The 25,270-nt window shown below is 40.2% G+C and overlaps 1 protein-coding gene across 2 annotated transcripts in view; it reads left to right on the top strand.

Moving 5' to 3' along the window:
- Positions 1 to 12,273, top strand: part of CCND2 (cyclin D2) — a 54,550-nt gene extending 42,277 nt beyond the window's left edge. For both annotated transcript variants that reach the window (XM_038411634.2, XM_043514701.1), the window contains one exon: positions 6,187 to 12,273. In XM_038411634.2, coding sequence (XP_038267562.1) covers positions 6,187 to 6,336 — 150 coding nt within the window. In that variant the 3' untranslated portion in view covers positions 6,337 to 12,273. The remainder of the gene's footprint in view (positions 1 to 6,186) is intronic.
- The last annotated feature ends 12,997 nt before the right edge of the window (positions 12,274 to 25,270 follow it).

Here is a 25,270-nt window from a genome sequence, read left to right as displayed (position 1 = left end):
TGACTTAACTGGGTGAAGATTTTCAGGATTTACGTTACATGCAAAAACTCTGCAGTTATGCAGAAAATTGGGTTGTAAAGCGCTGAGATGGGAACTTGGCTGTGCAAATGCCTGATTTGTTTTAGAATGACATTCTGCTTTGCAATTTTGGCCCTTAATGTTTTAAAAGCATACTGAGGTCTTTGTATGAAACGTGCTTTATAAATGCAAAATTTTATGATATTCTGAAAATGGATATCCCCACTCTTCCAGTTTTTTATGTCTGAGCCTGATCTGCACCATTTTGCCATCAACTTCAATGGGAGCAGCATCAGGCCCTGTTTGAAGGAAGGTTAGCATGGCTGGAAACTTCTGTTTGGTGATAGGGAGATGTACACACTCGATGAAATCTTTCTGATGTGGGGGGGTCATCTGTGCTAGTAAACTCCTTTGTGACCTTGGGGCTCATCCCTTGATTACCTTGCATTTCTGTCAATCTAGCTGCAAAAGCTGTTTGAAAACGAGATATTGTGTCTGATGATAGATTTATATGCATTTGCTTAGGTCTTGTCCAGTGAACACAAGCATATTAGTACCAGTTTATGGAAAAGGGAAAGAGACCACAAACAGAAAACCAATTCTATTGCAACAAGCAGTTGCCAGAATATGCTATAATGGACTCACTGGGCATTTTAACATAAGCCCAATCATTTTACTAACTGGTGGAACATGATGTTACAGTTACTACCTCTTAAATATGTGAATGTTGGTAGTGGACCTAGAATGCACATGTGTTCTTGAGCATGGGATTTATCTGAACTTTTTAGGATTTTTGGCAGAACTATATTTGGGACGAGAGGCCCAGCCCTCACCATTAAATGATCAACTTCCTGACTATAGAAAGCGTCCAACCGTTTCCCAGCAAGATGAATAAAATCAAAAGTTCTCACCTTAAAATAACTAGACAGATTTGTCATCACCAGCAGGACCATTAAAAACAAAACAGTCAGTCCCCCTACACACCTCTTGCAAAAAAACCCAATAGAAATACCCTAACATGTAATGGCTGCAGCATTGTAAAAATCCATATTTTTTTGCTTCACCTCCCATCACCAATAAATCCAGGGTATTTAGTTTCTTTTTCTCAGTGACATGTACGGTACTCCTTCACTTCAGTCTTCCTGCTTCATTCTTAGCAAACCGGGTATTCAAACTTCACATCTCTCCAAGAGCAGGAATCCTGTAGCTGTCAGTCCCTTGGTTTCTGATGAGAATGTAGCATGTATGCAGCGTATAAGGAGGGATAGACAGCACAATGCACCTCATACCAAAAAAGTTGGTAGGAGGTCTAATTTTAGGCCTGACATAGGGTCGCCAATTTTGGTTGGACGTATTCTTGGAAGTTTCATCACATGACGTAATCTTCAATTAAAGATTAATTTTCAATTCCCAAAGACTCCAGGACAGTCCTGGAGGGTTGGCAACCCTAGCATGCCATCCTCAATAGGACTCCTTCTACAATAAGGCAGCAAAGTCTTTTGTAGATTTACCAAAACCAGAGAAAACGTGGTTTTGGTAATTAAGTATCTTAATATGGGTAATTCCTGCTGGCATGGTTTCTACATGAATTCTTAATACAGGATTACGGGCAAGCCTTCTTGCTCTGGTATGGTGCATAGACAGTGTGCACGAATACCTGTTGTTGGAGTGCAGTTCGCATTTTGAAACATGTCCATTCAGTGACTGATCCAGTGTGCTGACAGTACATGTAGTCCAGTGAATAGGGTACTAGACCATGAGTCAAGAGATCAGCATTCTATTCCTGTCATTGCCACTGACTCACTGTGTGGCCTAGTGCAAGTCATATAGGCCAGCATTTTTAGACACAACCTCCCACTTTAGGCACTGCATTTTTAGGGGGGACGGAGGGTGTCCAACTTGAGGCACTATCTTGAGTTTCTAAATTGCTGAGCATCCCCTGCTCCCATTGACTAAACTGGAGTTGTGGTTGCTCAGTGCATCTGAGTATTAGCTAACTTACATTGTTACTCATTGTTTGTGCCCACAATATACCTCTAATTTCCAGAGGACAACAAGCCTATACATAGAGTGTGGCTATGAATGCAGAGAGACAGAAATAAGGGTGTTTCATGAAAAGTGAAGATGAAGAATTACATTCTGGTTAGATGTCCTAAGAAAAACTGACCCCAGGAAATTAAAAGGAGTATGCTGTGGAATGAATATGTGATGTACATTCTCCTTCTTCTGAGGCTAGGGTACATCTTAGAGGACTGTCTCATAATCAGCACAGTACAGAGTGACTATATCTGTCATTAGGGGCACTGCTATTTCAGATAGATTGCCATAAACTAGTGCATGCCTCTGGGGTTCCTCTAATTTATGATAAGGGCTACACTGATGTCAAAGAGCAGGCCAGATTCTGCATAGTGCAGAGGTAACTTAAAAGACATAATTGTCCCCACTGCACTTCATGTGACATACAGCCTAGAATCTGGTCCCTGAATTCTGTGCCAAGCTTTTCCAAAGGGACCTTGTGTAAACTTGGTTCCTTTTCTGTAAAATGGGGAGAATGGGAGTTGCCTGCCTCCTTAAGGTAGGGATATGAGGCCTTGCTCAGTAATGACTGTGAAGTGCACAGGCTTATTAACACCAACAAATGGAAGAGATGACACTAGAACTCATGGTTTCTCCCTGATGCCCAGCACACCTTCCCTCCAATGGAGCAAGTATATTGAAACAGGAGGGAGGGTGTTGGCACCCCAAGTCAAGAAGAATGTCATTTCCCCTCACTTTAATCTCTGCCTTCTCCTAGGCTAAGAGGCTACAGCAGCTGCTACTCCATCTGTTACATCCACATTACATCTAGAGCTCTAGCTCTATTCCTGAGGCATGTTTCAGTGTAGTTGGTATGTAAAGGGGCTTTCTGGGGCTTTTAGCAGCAAGGATCTCATGGGCTCTACTGAGCATGTGCAAATGACAATTTTCAGAGGCTTATAACTTGGTTAAGTCCGGGTGTATGGTCCTGGGGAGAGCATACAGCACCTGACTCCACACTTCTCCTAATCCAAATTGGAAGGTCCTGCTCCAAATCCTGAAGGTGCTAGAGCTCTTCAGAGAAACTGCTGGGATTTTTTAGTGTGTATGATAAACCCATTGTTTCATGTTCTCTGTGTGTGTGTATATAAACCTCTCCTCTGTTTTTTCCACCAAATGCATCCGATGAAGTGAGCTGTAGCTCACGAAAGCTTATGCTCCAATAAATTTGTTAGTCTCTAAGGTGCCACAAGTACTCCTTTTCTTTTTGCGAATACAGACTAACACGGCTGCTACTCTGAAACCTGGGATTTTTTATTAGCTTTTATCAAACTACCTGCTTTCCTTAGCCTCATTCTTGGAAATGGCCAAGCTGTTTTTGCTGAAATTTTCCCAGATCAATTCAGCCTGAGACAGAGAGTAAGCGTGGCAAATTTCAGCCTAAGGGATAGAAGTTTGGCAAAGTGACAAGCAACTGAAAGCACTGGCTTATAACGGAAAGTGTTAGGCAGCTTGAACTATGGGAATCGCCACTTTCTTCACCTGTAGTTAAGTGTTTAATATCAGTCTCACCAATCTTTGTTGGGGCTTTCATCTCTGGAGCACAGAGCCATGGGTTAAAGAGGCACATAGCTATGACAAACACAGAGAAGTAACAGTCCACCCACTGCACGTCATACGGGCATGACACTGCAGCACAGATTTCAAGTATTGCCTTGCTCTCTGCAACTGATCTAACAATGGTATTGATCAACGTTATTCTTGATAAAAGTTGATTCTGACTATTAAGCTGGAAAATACGACACCATCCTGGTCCAGTTATGCCCAGGCAATAGTGATGAACTGGCCTCTTGTTACTGATGTTCTAATGGTGCTGCCATGATCTGTACCTAGCTGACTGGTGCTAGAATTGGGTAGTGGCCTCCACATCTTTGGTAAGTTTCTTGTTCATGATAGGACCAATGTCTCATTCAGTCCAGGTTTCAGAGTAGCAGCCGTGTTAGTCTGTATTCGCAAAAAGAAAAGGAGTACTTGTGGCACCTTAGAGACTAACAAATTTATTAGAGCATATGAAGTGAGCTGTAGCTCACGAAAGCTTATGCTCTAATAAATTTGTTAGTCTCTAAGGTGCCACAAGTACTCCTTTTCTTTTCATCCAGTCCACTCTTCCTTGTATCTGACCAGCATAACAAACGAACCCCTTGTACTCTTTTGCTGGTGTGTATGTGTATATATATATATATATATATATATATGTACAAATAAAGTTTGGGAATGGTGCTCCAGGATATAGGCATGGTAGTTTCTTTGCAGAGAGAGGGTGTGACTTTACTGTTAGCACTGAGTCTCCAGGGTCCAACAAAAAGTGGTATTCCTGGCACAGCATGAATTTTATCACCTGGAATAATCACACCAGCACAAATTGTATCAAGCACATAAATGTCCCTATGGAGCGGACATGCCCAGACATACATGACTTATGCTTCCCAGTCAGGGTAGGACAACAGATGTACGTTGCAGGCCTGGGATGAAGCATACCTGTGTGCAGACTTCAAACTCTACTGTTGCCACTATGTGGGTGAGAGTGAGGGGGCTAGCCAGATAGGTCCCTGGTTTGATCTGTTGTGCTGCAGTACTTTGTTCTGTTCCTGACTCAACCACTGACTCCATGTGTGACCTGATACAAATCACTTGGCCTCCGTAACTCAGTTTCTGAGTCTGTGAAATGGGAATAAAGATACTTATCTAATCCTCTATGCAAAGTGTTTTGAGGTCTGTGGCAGAAACATGGTTATGGATATTTGTAGTTTTCTGATATTACTACAGTAGAACCTCAGAGTTACGAACACCTTGGGGATGGATGTTCGTAACTCTGAAATTGTTCAAATGAACAAAACGTTATGGTTGTTCTTTCAAAAGTTTACAGCTGAACATAAGACAGCTTTGAAAATTTACTGTGCAGTAGATAACTGCTACTTTTAACCCTCTTAATTTAAATGAAACAAGCACAGAAATAATTTCCTTATCTTTTTAAATCTTTTTTTTAAAACTTTCCCTTTATTTTTTAGTAGTTTATGTGTAACACAGTACTGTACTGTATTTGTTTATTTTGGTGATGGTGGTGGTGGGTTTTTTGTTTTTGTCTCTGCTCCTGCCTGACTGTGTACTTCCACTTCCAAATGAGGTGTGCAGTTGACGAATCAGTTTATAACTCTGTGTTCGTAACTCTGAGGTCCGACTGTATTGTTATTGTTACTATTTTAATTTTGCCTGCACCCTGAATAAGTGTGCCATTTTCAGTGAGAAATAGGTGTCCTACCTGGCCTGCTCTTTCCCCTGTTATTGGAATCATTTTGGTTGTTTCAATTTGAATTTACTCCGTGGGTGGAAGATAGTCCGTGCAAACTGCTGACAATGGTCTTGGTGCTCTGTGTCTTGGATTGTCTGGTGGGTTGCTTCCCAACTGCGTTTTTCCTGTTTCTACCAGGGTTGTCTTTCATGAGGCCCAACTATCAAGTAGTGTTTGGAGGCAGGATTACATTTTTGGGAGTCTGGATACAGATTCTCTGAGCTTGGGGGCATCTCCTTTTTATGTCTTCGTTGCTGACCCTTCTGAAGAAAATACTTCAGTGTTCTATAGTAACGGCCTACTTCATTGCAGTGCTGTAAGATGTAGTACTGTGGACCATTATTGTAGAGTACTGTAGAACTTGAGTTTATTAAAGGCATGTTTCTTCTTGCACAGGAATGATATACATTTTGCTCTGCAGAGGGAATGCAGGAGCTACTACATAGCTAGGTATAGTCCTGCCTTTGGATTTATACCTGTCCTGCAGGAGATTGCCAATGAATACAGTTGAGTTCCCATTACAAAAGGCACTACTTTCTTGCAGGAGAATTAGAATTTTAAGGTGCCAAGATTGTAACAAATGTGACATTTGCTTTACTCCACCCAAAGGACTGCATATGTGGGCTGCTTCTAGTGAGGTGCAGCCTGTTTCCCTTCAGAGCACGATTCTAGGATGAATACATGATTTCCATTCACATAGCCTCTGAACATCTTGGTTTTCCTCATTTCTGCTTGTTTTGAAGCTTTGATTGACACCGTGGGAAAAGATTCACTAACCAATCACTTTGCTTCCTATTCTCTAGGACTGCCTTAAAGCCTGCCAAGAACAGATTGAGTCGGTGCTAGTAAGCAACCTTAGGCAAGTCCAGCAACAGCAAAGCAATCCTTCTAAGATGGTGGATGAACTGGACCAGGCCAGCACTCCCACAGATGTGAGAGACATCAACCTGTGAGGACGTCAGCCCAGACAGTCATGCTTGCTCCCCCAGCTCCTTCCCCCCTTTTTTAGAATGAAATCTTTTTTTTAATCTGCTCCCACATAGAACGTATTTAAAGCTCTTTTAGATACAAAACAAAAAAAAATGAGTAATTTAAAAAAGCATTTGGTGCCTGTGATGTTCTACAGAAGGGAATCCCACGATATGTTTGATAATTGCTGTTTGATTATGTATCGGTGATATTAAGTGCTTATAAAAGCATAAAAAGTAGCTAGATAAATGTAAGCCTGCATTTGTGGGAACAAAGTAGAGTATACTTTTTTGTGCGTGCATTATGACCTAGTGCATACACACCCTTTTTTAAAGTTAAGAAAGGAATTGTGTGTGTGATGTTATGGCTTGACTAGATTGCAAAGCAATAGAATTAAGGGGTTAGGGCAAAGTGGGAAAAGATCCCTGAAGTGATTGAACCATTTTGGATGCAGAAGAGATTTGCTGATCTATCACCTCTGTTATTAGTCAGAACTGTTTGTTGGATCTCTGTATGTTAGTTTTGTTTACTCTTGCTGTCTGTGGTAGCTGCTACCTAAGAAAGAAGATGCTTTATTTTGCCAGCCGGAAGAGCAGGTGTTTCTCCCTCCCACCCCTGCCCACTGCTTCCTACTTTTCCTCCAGAAATGGTTCATTCTAAACACAACAGCATCTTTGGCAAAAAGCTGATCCTGCTATCCAGCAGTGGTCCACGCCAAAGTATAGAATGCTTGCATTAGATGACAGAAATATACAGATTAAAAATGACCTGTCAACGAATCAGACCACCTCAGAACTTTGGATTCCTAGATGCAGTGGATCATCTGTGAAAAAGCATTATATTCATTCACAATGCTAATGCTACACGTCAATGTTAACTTTTGGCAGCTCCTTAGTTTGGTGTAAAGGCAATTAAATGATGCTCTGCCCATCTTCCTTTTTAACATATCCTCACTATGTTAAAGAAGATGTGATTTCCTTTGATCCCCCCCTCTCCCTCCAAAAAACACATTTTCCAGATTTTTATAACTTTACTGGTCCACAGTTAGCATTATTATAAACCATTTCATTCGAAAAGCACTTTGAAAATTGTTCCTAAGGGATAAATGAGATGGTTTATGACAATTGTGCTGAGCAAAAGAAAAAAAAAAGCAGCAATGCATATAGCTTTTAATAGTCAATATTTTCCAGTATCTGATGTACTTTGCTAGTTCTGGTGTTGCTGGAAATTCCAACACCTGCTTCGGATGACATTCCTGTCACAACATTCCGGATGAAAGTCTGACAATTCTGTGTATTGTTCAGTGTCAGAAGGATCTTAATACCACCCGCATGCTTATCTATGGACAATGAAAGAAAATTGCTGGTGCAAAAGACACAAATGGTAAACATCAAGGTGCGTGACTTTGATTTTTATTACAAAGGTGTATTCAGTGTACTTGAATTTATTTTTCCTGCTCCATCTGTAAAGAAGAGGCATTTAGATGGCAAAGGAGATGGGGCAATTTTTTTTTTTTTGCACAATTGTATTAACAGATTGCAAATATACAGTTTGAAGCTGTTGGATGAAATGTTAATGTTTGCATTTTTTTAAAGATAAAAATCCAGAAAGAACATGCTACTTTGAAGAATATTTTATGAATGGACTCTGCCATATTTGGCTAGATGAGGGTAGAAAATGGAGTAAGAATCTAAGGGGTTTATTTTGTTTGGTTTTTTTTTTTTTTTTGCGCTGCTAAGAAGCTATGATTTGTTTCATTCTTATTCACATTAACAGTACTTAGCTGTATTGTTTCACTGAGTGTGCTGCTATTTTATAAACATTTTTATAATATATTATTTTACTGCTTAAATTTCAAATCCTGAAGTAGACGGTTAAGTGGAGATAAGATGAGTTGTTAGATTTACTGGAAATGCCCTGTACAGTTGTTTTCTAATAGCGTGCTCATGATTTTTTTTTATTTTATTTTATTTTATTTTTCTGATCACATCCTGCAAAGACAGTATATTTACCTCAGGTTTACTGGACAAAAAAGGTTCCCATTTTCACAATACCTCACAACTTTACAGTTCTTTCCGCTGGGAGCCTCATGGAATGGTCAGTGCAAAAGGCAGCCAAAGCCTGTGTTTTGGTGAGCAAAGCACAGTAGCTTCAGTTGTGTAGGGGAACAGTTGTAGATTGCAGGGACATTGGGCTCCCGTTTGGTCTTAGGTGTCCGTTTCATAGTGGAAAAAATACATTAACATGAGGATCCGTTCAGCAAAGATTTCTGCACATATAGGTCTCGATCCTGGAAGCACTTAAGACCTGATTCTCCACTGTATGTCACCTTATTTAGTCATTTGTATTTGTGCAAAATGAGTGCCTTGTGGATATTAAAATGTTATCTCCGACATAAGTAGAAAATTCTGGTTTGGGAGCATTTTACACTTACTTTGCCCTGATGCAAATGATTACTCAAGGTGCTGGACAGTGAGCATTGTACCTTTGCTACCTAGTGTAATGCTTTACTACCATAAGTAATCCCACAGGGCTAGATCATGACTTTATGGTTGTCTGCATTGTTATGCTGCCCCTAGAGCAGTCCAGAAAACAGATTATGACCCCTGAAGTCACAGTCCCCTCCTGGTCTCCTGTCTACTTCAAAAAGGGAATAAACTGCACCAGGTCTATACTCGGTGTAGCGTATGCATCACAATGCACCAGTGCAGCTACATGGCTGGCCACATTGAGGGTGGGGGAGCTGGGGCTCTACCCCTTTCCACCCACCTGTGTAGGGAGGGGGTTGTCCAGCTGTGTGGTGCCTGCTTCCTTGCCCACGATGCTGCCTGTGATACTGCTAGTTAGCCACACCATGATTTGGCATATAGAAATCAATGGGCCTACTTCTGGTAGTAAGCACTTGGTTCAATAGTGTTTGTGGAATCAGGCCCTTAATTTTCAGTGGATTTAGAAATAATCAGCCCAGTACTTTTGTAATCCTCAAAGGGAGTTTTACCTGAGTATGACTTCAGGATTAGGCCCAACAGTCTTCTCTCAGTGGCTGGGTATCAAAAGACAAAACAAATGGTCTTAAAGTAATACTGCCAGGCTTTTTGAACCCCAGATTTTACATGCTTTTAACACTGCATATTATAACAGAAAACACCTTTTTGTTATGGCTATGTTAAGTATTCTCAATGAAAACCGAAAACATAGCTCCAGTTCCCACAAATTCCTTTGGAGGGCACTCCAAGCAATTTCAGCTGTCTGTCTATGCAAAGGTGTTTGCAGCATCAGGTGCTGAGATATTTGAGATTTTTGTATTTTGTTTCAATTTTCTGAAATCAGTCCAATTTTGCAAAACAGCCAATGTCCTACAAAATGTTAGGTATTTTGCTTAAAAAGATAGAGCAAGTGAAAACAGTAAAATTTTCACTCTAAAATGGCCATATAATTAAACAGAAACCTTGACATTTTCCAAATTGTGGAATTTAGTTCTTACAAAGATAAACATTTTCACATTAAAAACATGAAATTTAGCAGGTTCTGGTACAAAAAACTCATATTATGAAAAAATCATGGAAAGTGAGATTATGCCCCCCAAAAATCTGCACAGCCCTGCTCCTTATAAGATCTTACTGTGACATATAGAACTTTCATATGGGCATATACCAAAGTGATTTATGGACTGGACCAAATTCTTTGCTGACTTGTGCCCCTTAAAACACCCTTGATTTTAGAGGAGCTGTACATGTGTAAGTCAGCATAGTATTTGGCCATTGTGTTTATGGAGATCACTTCACCTACTTCTGGTCTGGAACACAGCAGTCGTGTGCCAGCAACACTAAACAGCTGTTTGTAGAACTGAAACCGTAAGGAGAATGTAGGCCAGCAGAATGGAAGGTAATTACCCAACGCTAGAATTTGGCCAGGACAGCAGGGTTAAGAATTGTGAAAAGTATCATAGGACTTTTAACAACCACAATGGTCAGGACCTTGGTTTTCATTTCATTCAAAAAAATAGCACTTTTCCAAGCACAGTTCCTTCTAGCACCATGCTAGGCATTGGCTCGCTATGTACTCAGAAGGAAGAGTGCTGTCTGCTGAATCATTAGCACCATTTCCTGCAGTACATACATTTTCCTTGAAAGGTTCATCATTAAGGCTTCTCTGCTGCAATCAGATCTGTGCAGGCAGTCTCTTGCACCCATGTGGAGCCCAAATGACTTCTGTGGAACTCAGTGCAGGCACTGAAGTCCACTTGTGCTGATCTGATTACAGGAGTGAGATGTAAGTGTGAAATTCCCTATGTTATGGAGCGCTAACTGCCATTCTGTACCCCTGTGTAGTGCAGAGAGGGGTCTTCACATCATCTTGGAATAGGCCAGCTTGGAGAGAGTTCTGGGGACAGGAAAGTGAATACACAGATTAGTTTCCAAAAAGGGATGTGGAGAAGCTACATAGGAGCTTTTGACCTGTCAGTAGATTAGGGATGAATTTCATCCCCCTCACTCTAGGTTTGTGCCCTGCATATAGCACAATTACTCAGGCATTATGCAGTCATGGGCAAATTTCACCCTAAAGAACCTGGTAGATTATAACTCAGAGCCTTATCCTGCAAACACCTGTGCATGTGAGAACTTCACCTGTATGAGTATTGCCATTGACAATGGGACTACTGTAAAATTATTCAGGGGTATATGTGTTTGTTGAATCAAGTCCTCACTGCATTACCATGTAGGATTAGTTTTTTGTTTGTACCTTAGTATTCCTTTAAAAACTGCCTCTGAGCATGATATAGTTAAATAATGTAGTCCTTTATTTTGTGTAAAGCTGACACATAAAAAGTACAATTGGAGCCCACATGCACAATTTATTTCATAGGACCTACACTGTGTGCAGTCATTTTTAACAAATACATTTGATGCTGCAGTGGTGTAGTAAAAAATAAACAATTACTATGCGGTTAGAATCAAGAGGGCATTTACTATTATAAGACAGAGCTCTCAAAGTATGTAAAATCTGGGTCCTAACAACTTGACAATATCACTTAAAATGAAAACTATTGTACTTTTGCACAATTTTCATTTCAAACTGAGGACAAGAAAGTCAGCATTGGTTTGTTTTTTTTGTCTGGCATCAAAAACTGCTATCTCAAAGCACAAGTGTGTGATTTTTTTCAAATACCATAATTCAGCCTTTTTCTCTACAGCCCACTTTGAAAAAAGTGCCTTGCAGATTGTACCTTCCCAGATCTTAGGTATAGTATGGCAAATATTTGTCATTTTTAGTGGAATATTTGGTTTTTCTATCTATCTTCTGTCTTAGGTACTTATATGGTCCCCATCACTATAGTATCTGAGTGCCTCACAGTCTTTAATGTATACATGCTCCTAATACCCCAGTAAGGTAGGGAAGTGCTATTATCCCAACCTAATGCTGCTGGTCTTTGCTTGAATAATTGGACAGCTCAAAAGTTCCCAGCAACTCACCCGGCCACTGGATTTTTTCCACTATGTGTATTACCATGTTATCATGTACCTCAGAAATCACTCTCAGTTGCACAGTTTCTGTTCTCAAACTTTTTTTTTTTTTTTTGCTTTAATGAGTGTGATGCCATATCAAGTCAAAGTTATCCTCTCACAATGTGCTCTTTAAGAGGTGTGGATGTTTATATGGTCAGGGGATGCTAGAGAGTGCGGTAGTAGACATGATCAGTGTAAACAAAAAGTATTTAGAAAGTATGTGAGATTGTTTTTTGATGGATAAGATTCTGATAAAGTGTAGTCTCGATTACCTTTTAAAAGGTCGTCTCTGTTCAGTGTTAAGTCATTTTTATTAATAACCTGTTGTTTTGACTAGTTTAAAGATGGTTTTAAGAAATGTGTTTTGGCGGGATTAGGTATGCTGTATGGACAATAAACTCACCTTGACCTGAACTGCCTGTCCTGTTTTTAGTAATTCAGCATGAAAATCCTGTAAAAAAGAGGTGCATTTCTAGAGCCCAGTAATCTTTTCATAAATTGTTCTCCACAGCAAATCAACTTATGTAGGTAAACTGTACATGTAAAATGCCTCCCCATATTTAACTGAGTGTCGTGGTAAAATAGACCTACTTTAAAAGTTAGCTCATTGGTCAAGACTTATAGCCAGACTGTGCTATGTTTCTCTCATGGAAAGGTCCTGTAGTATTTGATAGAGGTAAAACCACACAAAAAAAGTGGGTTTTAAGAGTTCTTTGGGGTCTACAGAAATTTCTCTAAAAATGTATATAATTTATTGGAAAAAGAAATTCTTTCTGTATGTTTTCCAAACCAGCCTATAGAATTCTATCTATAGCAGTTTATTTAATTCTCTATTCATTGCTATAGGGTGTTTTTTAAAAAACAAAAAAAACCTACAGAAAACTTAAGTTCTATTGGACTTTTCCATAAGTATTGTGCAAAATTTGGGGGGAAAAAAGAAAAAAAAAGGCTTTGTGTTGGACAAAGACATGAAGAACTTGAGGAGAAATGGGCTTCCATGCAACAAATCTCCTGCTTCAGATTTCGGGCAGGAGAACTGACCACAAACTTCTGAGGTTCTACCACCTCCTTCACACTCACATGCAGGGTTTTAAGCTCATGGATACATACTGTAAACTGACCATTCCTTTCCATTCACTTGTTTGGTGTGACCTCAGTGCCTCTTCTCCCCCACTCCACAGTGCCTTATTAAAGAGACGCTGCAAAGACTTCATGATCTCTGTGTGGCCTTTACACTGCCTATTCAGTAAAAACAGCAGGCCAAATTATCTGCTGGCATACCTTCATTGACTTCATTGGAGTTACACCTGCTAATGGCAGGAGTGAATTCGGCTCAGCATTTCAGGTCTTGTTTGCCCATAAGGAGGATCAAGATTCATTACAAAATGAGGAACCGCTTGTGACGGGATCCCCGGGATACAGCCTGGAACTGTGGGCCCCCTTAACTCTCCAACTTGGGCTATCTCTCACAATGCTTTGCCAGTGACAAGCAGCAAACCCCTCCAGATGCTGTTATCCCTCAGCCCATGCCCAGCTAAATTGCATGAATGCTCTCCAAGCCACCCATGAACTATATACACAGGGAAACACCAGCAATTCTCCCAAGCCTCCAGCCTTGCACCCCAGAAATATACCATGTTACACTGCTCAAGACCGTTTCTTGAACAGTGCAAGCTCATTAATTAGTTTGCCATTTTGTCAAAGGAAAGTGGACATGGACTAGCCTTTATAATCTGAGCAGATTCCCCAAGCACTTTAGACAAACTCTCTGGCAAGGATAAAACATTACATTAAGTTTATTAACCTTAGAAAGATAAATTTTAATTGATTATAATTGATTATAAGTGGTAGGCAGATCAAAGGTAGTTATCTTAGGAAAATAAAAAGTAAACGTGCATTCTAAATCCTAAACTTTTAGACTAAGCAAGAGTTGAATCAAACAGCTTTTTCCACTCCACTGGATGTTGCAGGTAGGTTACAGTTCTTTATACACAGGAAGAATTTCCTTCTCAGCCTGGGACCAGTCTCAGTTCAAAGTCTTTGTCTTCCCAGTGTTCTTGTTGTCTTCAGCAGAGGTGGGGGAGGAGAAAGATGATCTCATGATGCCCCTGCACCTTATTTTGTACTCTCAATCCATGTCCTGATGGGCCTTGCTGAGTCACAGAGTGGAGCAATCCTTATTGTGTGCTGCACAACTGTCTCTTAGGCCTTGTCCACACTACAAAGTTTTGTCTGCAAAAGTTATGCCACTTTAATTAAAGCGCTTTAATTAAAACAGCTATTGCATGTCCACAATATGCGCCTTATGTTGGTGGAGTGCATCTACACTAGCAGCTCTTGCAAAGACACAGAGCAGTGCACTGTGGGTGCCTCAAGGTGCTTTGGGAAGGGTTTGCAAATGCCTCTTGGGGAATGTCACATGATGCAGGTTTCTCGAGAGTGGTGGGGTGGGGGATGGGGATGGGGATGGGACAGCAGGCTGATTGACCTATCCTGAGACATCAGCCCCTGGCTCTGCTCTGCACAGCAGTCTCTCCCCCCATCCTGACAGAAGCAATCCACTCTACCTGCCTGCCTGGTTTTTACCAGCAAAAGTAGCTTTGTAGTGTGTACACCTACACTGTTTTGTAGTATAACTTCAGTAAAACTTTGTAGTATAGAGAAGGCCTTACTGAACTGTAGATCTCTTGTTTACAATTCCCCTGCTGGTCATGGGTTTTTCAACACCTGCCTGGGTGTGGTCACCTCCTTTGCTGTTACTGGAGAACTAGCAGTGGGCGACTCCCAAACTCACAACATATTTCAATAATAACCATATAGCAACATCTCATAACTTTGTATTACATTAACAATACACATATTTTGACAGAACAAAGAGTTTCAACAGATTATGACCTTTCATATGGTACCTTACATGGCATGCTTTGTTAGAAATATCACAACCATATACGAATGATGAATATGGGGGTTACAGGGTGCTGCTTTGAAGTACAGTGTCACACCACTATAAAGAGATCTTTTGTCAGCTGGTTAAACTGCATTTCAGACAACTTACACAATGTCTGGTTTTAGTCCATGCAGCTTCATACATATCACAATTAAGCCTCAGATCTGAAACAGGCGAAGGGGTGTTTTTATAACTTGCATTTATGTATTGAAACTGCAGCTTAAAGAGATGCTTTATGCCTTCAATTTAGGGTTTGGGGGCTTGATTCTGCTCTCACACTAGTGTGCAGTACATGAGCAGTAACAGTTGAAACGTCTATAGTTACACTAATATAAACCAGTGTGAGATCAGAATCAGGACCTTTCTGTTTTTTAAAGAGAGAGTTTATCAAACCTATAGTAACAAAAAAGGGTATTTTTCTTTTTTAAAATTTCAACAAACATGTTTATAAAAATAATATATTTGCAATCTAAACAAATGAGTGCCTGAGAACTAAAAAAAAATGAAATTCGCTAGACACTGACCAGTTTACTTTCTTCTTCTAGCTGAGTGTACTTTCTTCTTCTAGTTGAGTGAAGTGCTAAAGGTCAGGAAACAGCAGGGCTAACTTTAGTACTTAAGGGCATGTGAAACAATTATGATCCCCTTCCCCAAATGTAGGCAACTCCTGACCATGATCACATCACTTTACACAAGGACAGCCTAGGATTTTAGGGAGAGATAGAATAGTGAGCTGACTCATTGGGACATATTTCAAACTTAACTGACTAATTTTACATTTTAAAAAATTGTGGAGACGAAGGCAAGAAAGCTTTAGCATCGCAATGAGTAAGAGGATTCCAATTGCTTCTGCCTTTCAGTCCCAGTGGTTGGATTACATCAGTTTATATTTTCAAGCAATAATTGCCTGGACTAGAAACTTGATTTTATTTTTAAAAAATCAAGGCAGAGATTTTTCTTTTATGTTTTTTGTTTTCCTAAATCATGGAGGACAGTCCTAGTACTTGCTGTGGAGTTTTTTCAAACATTTCTCAACACTGCATCTAACCATCAGTGTACTCCTCCCTTCATGCTGCTCCAAAGGAACTAAAGCAAGGGTACCTCTGAACACCATTATACACCCTTTTCTTTTTCAAGTAAAAATGAAAAACTTTGAGCATGTATCAGATATGCAAACAGTGAGGTTGAAATTCTGTCCCCATTGAAGTCACTGGGAGTTTTGCCCTTGACTTCAATGAGACCAGGCTTTCATCTAGAGCAGTGCTTCTCAAGCTATCTGATGTGGGGGACCGGCAATTTTTTTCCCCAATGTGCGCACAGACCAGCAGCCGATGGCTCGCAGACCGGCACCGGTCCGCGGACCACCACTTTGAGTAGCACTGATCTATAGGATCCAATTTGTCCTGCACTTTAAGTTACCATTTACACTAATGAATGCAAAGTGAATATAAAACACCAGTTAAAGCCTCCAGGGAGGAGAAGGCTTGCAAACTACTCAGGGCCTTGTGTGTTTCTGGATTCTGTTGCTATAGAATTTGATGCAGAATTGTGCTCTGAACTAAGCTTTTGTTTAAAAAAGGGAGTGTGGGAGAAAAGAAAAACATGGGCCTGATCATACCCCACCTATAGGGAGTTGGTAAGTCTGTGTCTTCCCCTCTCCACTCCCAGTGAGTTTCCTCTGCATTCTTCCATCCGCGCAGAAATACTAATGCAGAGAAAAAGTGAAGTGTGGCTCATAAACAGTGTGGATACTCAAAGATCTATCTATAGCTCTGATCCCACTCCTTTGCAGAATTGCTGTACTGGATTTGCACTTCCAGTGGCTTCCTTGGCTGTGTCTACTCTTAGGACGTCACTTAAAGGACTGCCTGGAGCAGATTGCAGAAGTGCGACAGAGTCTCTGGCTGTGTCACATTTCTAGGGTACTCTGCTGGGCATGGAAGGACTGGGAAAGGAAGGACATGCATTCACTTTTGCCTTGCTCCCATCCCAACCTTCCAACTCTTCTCTTGCCTGCCCCACTCTTTTCTTGGAATGCCCACTGCTTTCCTCAGTCTACAACATGGATACTGAGGGGAAGGGATTATCAGGGGCAGTTGAACCACCACTTCCATGCAGGAAGTGGGAGGTCCACACAGATCAGAGACAATCTGGTCCTTACAATTTGTAAAGAAAACCTTCCAAGCATGAGCCAATTTTAACCTGATGTATTGATATCTTAGAAACAAGAGCGCTGAGACGTGTGAATTCCCCCATTCTTTTTTGTAGGATGCTAAACCTGCAGCATAACAATGACAGATAAAGCCCTTCTTTATATTTATTCGTATTATAATAGTACCTAGAGGTGCCAATCAAAATCAGGCCCTCACTGTGCTGGACAGGGTATAAACACATAGTAAGCAACAGCCCTCAGAGAGATCCCCAGTCGAATGCACCAATTGTGCAAAGTTTTACGCACATGCTTAACTTTACATATGTGAGTAATCCCACTCTGTCAGTGGGACTTCTCACATGTAAAGCACTTGTGTAAATCACTGTGGGATTGGGGCCTAAATAGACAACACAGACAGAAGGTGGGAAAAAGGAAGTATTTTTAGTTCCCCTGCTGTTAAATGGGGATGAGACATGGAGAGATTAAGGCCCTGATCATGCAATTGACAGCATGGAGAGGCACTTCTGCACCCATGTGAAGTCACTTGCAGGACTGCTCCTTAAATCATGAACTGGAGCACAGTGGTACTACAGCTGTATAAGGTTATACCATAGTTTTCTCTGCTCTGTTTCACAAACCAAAACAGGCAACCTGGCATCAAGGGAGTGGGGAAATAGGCTATGCTCCAATTCCCTAGCCCCAGAGTACAGAAGCTACTGAACCAGTTCCCCTAGTTAAGAGAAACTATTTAACCCAAGGATTTGGGTGTCCCTCAAGACCTAGAGACGCCTGGTTGTATTGTATTTACCTTATATCACCATAATATACAGTATTTCTAAAAATGATCCCCTCACTTTTCTTTACATCATATGGAGCTTATGGAGGGGCAGATGGGGGTTCTTCAAATATAGCTCACATTTTAGCAGTATGTAGGTCAAGGCACTCAGAATCACAGAAATGTAGGACTGGAAGGGATCTCAATGGGACATCTAGTCCAGTCTCCTGCACTCAAATAGGACTAAATATTATCTAGACCATCCATGACATATTGGTCTAACATGTTCTTAAAAACCTTAAACGACAGAAATTCCACAACCTCCCTACGTAATTTGTTCTAGTGCTTAACTACCCTCACAAATAGGAAATTTTTCCTAATGTCTAACCTAAATTTCCACTGCTGCAATTTAAACCCATTATCACCCTCCTCTTTATAACAATTTTGTACATACTTGAAGACTGTTATCATGTCCCCCTCCGTCTTCTCTTTTATGAACTAAACAAGCCCAATGTTTTCAATCTTTTCTTGTAGGTCACATTTTCTAGACCTATACTCATTTTTGCTGTTCTCCTCTGGACCTTCTCCAATTTGTCCACATCTTTCCTAAACTGTGGTACCCAGAAATGGACACAGTACACCACTTGAGGTCTTATCAGCGTTGAGTAGAGTGGAAGAATTACTTCTTGTGCCTAGTGTACAACACTCCTGCTAATACAACCCAGAATGACGTTTGCTTTTGTCTGCAACAGTGTTATATTGTTGACTCATATTTAGTTTGTGATCCATGTAACCCCCAGATCCTTTTTTACAGTACTTCTTCCTAGGCAGTCATTTCCTATTTTGTATTTGTGCAACTGGTTATTCTTTCCTCAGTTTAGTACTTTGCATTTGTCATGTTGAATTTCATTCTTTTTATTTCAGACCATTTCTCCAGTTTGTCAAGATCATCTGAGTTCTCATTCTGTCCTCGAAAGCACTGCAACCCATCCCAGCTTGCTATCGTCTGCAAACTTTATAAGTGTACTCTCTATGTCATTATCCAAATTATTTATGAAGATATTGACTAGAATTGGATCCTGTGGAATCCCACTCCATATGCCCTACCACTTGACTGAAGCATTGATAACTATTCTCTGAGTACGTTTTTCAAACTGGTTAGACACACTTTACAATGTATTGGACTAGGCTACATTTCCGTAGTTTGCTTATGAGAAGGTCATGTAAGACAATAGCCAAAGCATTGGTAAAGACATGAAATAGCACATCTACTGCTCCCCCCATCCACAAGCTTGTTACCCTATCAAAGGATATTAGATTGTTTTTTGACAAATCCATGTTCACTGTTACTTATAACCTTATTTTCTTCCAGGTGCTTACAGACTTTATTGATTATTTGCTTCATTCTTCTTTCCAGATACCAAAGTTAAGATGACTGGTCTATAATTCCTTGAGTTGTCCTTGTTCCCCCTTTTCTAGCTAGCTACTATATTTGCCCTTTTCCAGTCCTCTGAGATCTCTCCTGTCCTCCACAAGTTCTAAAAGATAATAGCTAAGAGCTCAGAGATCTCTTCAGCAAGTTCTTTATGTATTCTAGGATGTATTTTGTCAGGCCCTGTCAACTTGAACACATCTGACTTGTCTAAGGCCTTGTCTACACTGCTACTTTACAGCGCTGAAACTTTCTCGCTCCGGGGTGTGAAAAAACACACCCCTGAGCAATGCAAGTTTCAGCACTCTAAAGTGGCAGTGTAGATAGTACACCAACGCTGGGAGTTGCAATCCCAGTGCTGGGAGCTACTCCCCTTATGGGGGTGGGTTTTTCTCCAAGCGCTAGTGCCGTGACTACAAAGACTACACATCGGCAGCACTTTAACATTGGTAGCGAAGACATACCTTAAGTAATTCTTGTTCTTTCTCTATTTTAGTCTTAGTTCTTACTCCATTTACACTGATGTTCACTGTGTTAGTCATCCGATGACTGCAAACCTTCTGGTTAAAAATGAAACAAAAAAGGCATTTAATACTTTGGCCATTACTGCATTTTCTGTCATTGTCTTTCCCTCATTGAGTAATGGCCCTACTCTGGCCTTGGTCATCTTCTTGCTTCTAAAGTATTTGTAAAATGTTTTTCTTTTATTACTCTTTATGTCTTTAGCTAGTTTAATCTCATTTTGTGTCTTGGCCTTTCTGATTTTTTTTCTCTACATGCTTATGTTGTTGTTTTTTCAATATTCATCCTTCGTAATTTGACATAGTTTCCACTTTTTATATGACTCTTCTTTGAGTTTCAGGTTGAAGATAAGCCAGGGTGCTCTCTTATTATACCTCCTACTTATTGGGATAGTTTGCTCTTGTGCTCTTAAAATTTCTCTAAAAAATTGTCAACTCTCCTGAACTCTTTTTTCCCTTCGATTTGCTTCCCAGGGAATCTTACCTATCAATTCTCTGAGTTTGTTAAAGTCTGCCGCCTTGAAGTCCATTGTCTTTTTTTCTGCTGTTTTCCTTTCTACTGTTCCTTAGAATCATGAACGCTATCATTTCTTGATCACTATCACCCAAGCTGTCTTCTACCTTCAAAATCTCAACCAATTCCTCCCTATTTGTCAGAATCAAATCTAGAACAACCTCTCCCCTAGTCGCTTTCTCCACCTTCTGTAATAAAATGTTGTCACCAGTGGATTCCAAGAACTTGCTGGTTAATCTGTGCCCTGCTGTATTATTTTCCCAACATTTATCTGGGTAGCTGAAGTCCCCTATCACCACCAAGTCCTGTGCTTTGAATGATTTTGTTAGTTATTTAAAAAAAAGTTTCATCCGCCTTTCTGGTTAGGTCTATAGTTGAACCCTATCATGACATCACCCTTGTTTTTTAACCCTTTTATCCTTACCCAGAGACTTTCAACAGGTCTGCCTCACACTTCTATCCTGACATCAGTGCAAGTATATACATCCTGATATACTAGAAAACACTGCTCCCTTTTTCCTCTGCCTGTTCTTCCTCAACAAGCTGTATCCTTCTGTACCAGTATTCCAGTCATGTGAATTATCCCACCAAGTCTCTGTGATGCCAATTATATCATAATTGTGATTATTCATTAGTATATCCAGTTCTTCCTGTTTATTCCCTAGACTGCTGGCATTAGTATACAAACATCTAAGATGTTCATTAGATTTAGCCTCCATATTCCTTCTTGTCTCTCCTTTGTTCATGATGCGATTGCCTATGTTCCCCTCCAGATTCTGATCCTTCATCCAGGTCTCCATGTTCTGGACTTATCTGTGGGCTTTTGTCTCCTGCCCCCATCCAGCCTACTTTAAAACCTGCCTCACTAGGTTAGCCAGTCTCAATCAGAAGATATTCTTTACCTTCTTTCTAAACAGAATAGAATTCTAATTCATAATAGTTAATTTTAACTATTTACAATAGATTCATAGATACTAAGGTCAGAAGGGACCATTATGATCGTCTAGTCCGAACTCTTGCACAACGTAGGCCACAGAATCTCACCCACCACTCCTGCGAAAAACCTCTCACCTATGTCTGAGCTATTGAGGTCCTCAAATCGTGGTTTAAAGACTTCAAGGAGCAGAAAATCCTCCAGCAATGTTACAAACTATTTAACTATTTGGTGGCTTTTTACAGGGAACAGGAAAACAATAACCTTCCAGTGTCATACAGATGATAGACTGAAGTTCATAGAAGATTGAAAAGATTCTGTGAATATTTCATTGTAAGCCACAAGGTGGTAGTAAGGTGACTCAGTCACAGCTACTACCAAGGTCAGCTTGTGAGGAAAAGAGAAAAAAATGAAATCCACTGTAGTAGTAAATATTGTCATTATAATGTGTGTAAAAGTGACACACCAAGCTGTGACATTTTGGGGTTTAACCCAGACCAGCAAGGGGTTGTGTCACTGCCTGCCCTCCAACTCTGGGTGCCTTCAGTGCTATGCTCACAGCCTGGATGCCAACAGCCAGCCTTACCAGGATGCAGGTATCACCCTGACTTCCACTGCCTAGTTACTTTCCTGAATTTCCCCAGAACTGTATGTCAGTGTGACAGTCTGCTTGGGTTCCCAGAACTGTGAATTACTTTGTTATTCCTTGCAACCTCAGCAAGCAATCGTTTTTGCTTCTGCTAAACTGTGTGACAACTCCCTGACACACCAGCTTGTCTGCCTTGCCAACCAACTCTTCAGGGCTCTACCAGTCCAAACCTTGCTTTGCAGGTAAGAAATAGAGAACTTCAACTCACAAGTTTCCAAGAGGCGCCCCTGCAGGGTCCAACCCTCTCCAGGAGCACTCAAAGAAGTTAGTAATTTCATTGCTCCTATAGAGAGACAATACACTACAGCTCATTAATTTAACGGGAAGTTGACAAATTCTTATTTCAATCACAGGATTGAATTAGTTTGTACTAAAAGTAAAACAAGTTTATTAAACAAAAAGTCATAGTTTTAAGTGGTACCAAGCACAGGGAATAAAGACAGGGTTACAAGCAAAAACAAACAAACAAAAAAGTAAAAATATGCTTGTAAAACTAAAGCCTAATTTTAGCAAGCTACAATCTTTGCCTAGGTCAATTTCTCACCTATATTCAGTTTCAAGAGATTTCTACCCCCCTTAGTTGAAGAACCCAATCATTCTGTGATTTCAAGCGCTCTGATCCCTTGAATCCCTCAAGTGATGGACAACTATGGGGTTCTCTTCCATTCTTTTTATAGTCCGGTAATCCTCTGAAATGTATTCCTTGAAAAGTACACCCGGACAAAGCATCTCTCTCCTGCTGGAGGGGAGACACCATGCTGTCTTCTCCACTGCTGGTTAGCTTGATATCTTTGTTTATCTTATATGTAAATTTACTTTCATTGTCTCTGTCTAATGACCAGAATAGTCAGACAAGCAAATACACATTCCTTTGTCTAAGGCAGACTGGGCTTATGCTTTGCCTGCCGAACACATTTTAAGAAAATAATTCAAGCAAATACTTATAACTCTTTGTACTCACCCTGTACATTAATCTCACAAGAATATTACTGATCAATGAGTAGTTAGTTTTCCAATTATCCAGGCCAGCTTTTAGGTATATCATGATAACAATGTTAGGTGTAGTGAGTTTGTCAGGCCTGACAAGAGTTGCTGACACAGAGTAGTGAACTACCAATGGGTTTCTGTGTCACACAAGCTAATAAGGAAAGTTGCTGAGTTTTTTTAACATAAGATACTAAATCAAAACTAATTAAAAATATGGCGGTGTCCCTCGTTTACTTAGAATATTTTCTCAAGCTCTTAATATGTAGATGGCCTTTGTTCCCACACTTTCATAAAATCCTTAGGGAAATACTTCGCTTCTAAGCATAAACTGTTTCCATCTGAATAAAGAATAAGAAAAAAGAATAATTTCCATTACTAAATGAATCATAGACATTATAAAAGACTTACAAAATCTCATGATCCAGCCATTGAGGAAAATGAAGGACTGTTCCCTATCATAGTTTCCAGTGCTCTGTCCAGTTACCAGTGGTTTTAAATAGCAATGGGATTTCCACTACTTTCCTACATGTCTAATAGATTTCACATTTACAGAATGTTTCAGATATTTGTCTTACATATCATTTTCTCAGTTTCATCCCATTATTCCTAATTAAAGCTCCATGGATCACCTTCATTACCCTAAACAATTTCCCCCCTTCTTTGTTTTGTGCACCTTTCAAATACATAGCAGCTATTATCATATTCTACCCCATAGTTATCATTTGGCTAAAATCCCATATTTAGTTTACTCAAAAGTCAATTATTCCAGCCCATTGTAATTTTTGTTGGCAGAGATTTCTCTTCACTGAGATGAATGTTTTATGCTCTAGGAATTATTTTGGGGAAGTCCTATAGTCTGTGCAATACAGGAGGTCAGACTAGATGATCACAATGGTCCCTTTTGGCCTTAGAATCTATGAATCTATACATGCAATCAGCATTTATTTTGTCTCTTTGCTTTGCATTGGTTTTTTTGCAGTTCATTAGTAAAAGGTGATGGCCTGACAATATTGGAGAAAAAATCCCTCTCTGTTTATCCACAGAACAGGTTCAGCATAGGCAACAACAGTGCAAGCTTCAATATACGCTGTCCTCCCACCTATGTGCCTCAACTGGGACCCAAAGAAACAACCTCTAGGCAAGAAAATAGAGTTTGTGGTTTATTTAGCTCTTGTCGTTGGCTGCTAGTTTGTTTGTCATCTTTACTACAAATAAACTGACCTGGCCCTGCAAGCTTCAGTGCATGGAGCGTCCATTGACATTCATGGAAACTGTGCAGATAGAGCTATGTACCCTTTAAGTTTCATTCGATGGTCATTTTGCCTTCTATGCCCCACTCCTCCCCTCTCCTGTTTCACAAAAATGGTAATAATTCCAGAGCAAAGGTGGCCCAAACAGTTCTACAAATTGGCCAGCAACCTACCTCACCTTCGCTACAGAGAAGACAGCCCAACATAATATCCCATCTAGATCCAAGCAGCCAAGCTGCACTGAATAATAACATCTATATTCTCCATAGGCCTATTGAAGAGGAGAGTGGCAACAATCTGCCCGATTTTATGGACAATAGGCACAGCCTTTGGGCTTCTGTCACACAATGCTAATGTGACACCATTGGTTAGTTCTTTGTAATTTCTGTTCACTTTCATTTGAATACAATGTATCTATTATACCTATTGCCCTGGCCAAGCCCCTTCCCTCACACAGGTTTCCAGTGGCACTTCTGAGCATAGTGTTGTTCACTCACACAAGTTTATCATGAGTCGTATGTATTTTAGCATATTTATGAAAGACCCACATCTTGAAGTCTCTGATTACATGAAAATCTCTGTTGTGAAGAAAAGCTTGAAAACATGAACCCTAAAGACTCAAAAAGCAGTAGACAAATAAAAACTCAGAATTTATTATTTTTAAACTCTCTTGATTTTTAAGCCAATCTCAGAATTTCTGGATTCTGACTTATATTTTTGAATGCTAAGAGTAGACAATATTAAGCATGTAATTATTTTACACACACACACCCTAAGCTAAATATTCAGAAGGTAAAGGACCTGATGCAACCTCAAAAAACATACTTTTACGCCTGATAAGTAAGGCACCAATGATGGTGCAATGATCCGTGATGCAGCTGTGGTCAACTTCAGACTATGTCACATAGCCTTGACAAGTACCCACTGATTTATTTCAATGGCAGGAGACTGGCGCTCCACCATCAAATGGTTGAGCACCTTGCGCATACACTAAGATATACGCCTGAGAAACGGTCACTTGGGAAAGCTGAGTGTGCAGCTGTGCTCCTAGGCACCTGTTTGTGACAGTTTTGAGTTTTCACACATGCAACAACTCTTTGTCCATGAGCCAATGAGTGTTCATTCGCAAACAAGTGCTTTCAAGAGTTTTGCACATAGCCATTTTGCATTAAGCATACATGGGTTGGGGGTGGTTCGGTGCATACGAAAGCTAAACGTGTTTACACAGGCAAATGGGTTTCCACACAGAT

Source organism: Dermochelys coriacea, chromosome 1, assembly GCF_009764565.3.
Source record: "Dermochelys coriacea isolate rDerCor1 chromosome 1, rDerCor1.pri.v4, whole genome shotgun sequence".
NCBI lineage: Eukaryota > Metazoa > Chordata > Testudines > Dermochelyidae > Dermochelys > Dermochelys coriacea.
Note: the sequence above shows the minus strand (reverse complement) of the source record. Positions and strands in the feature narration are given on the sequence as shown.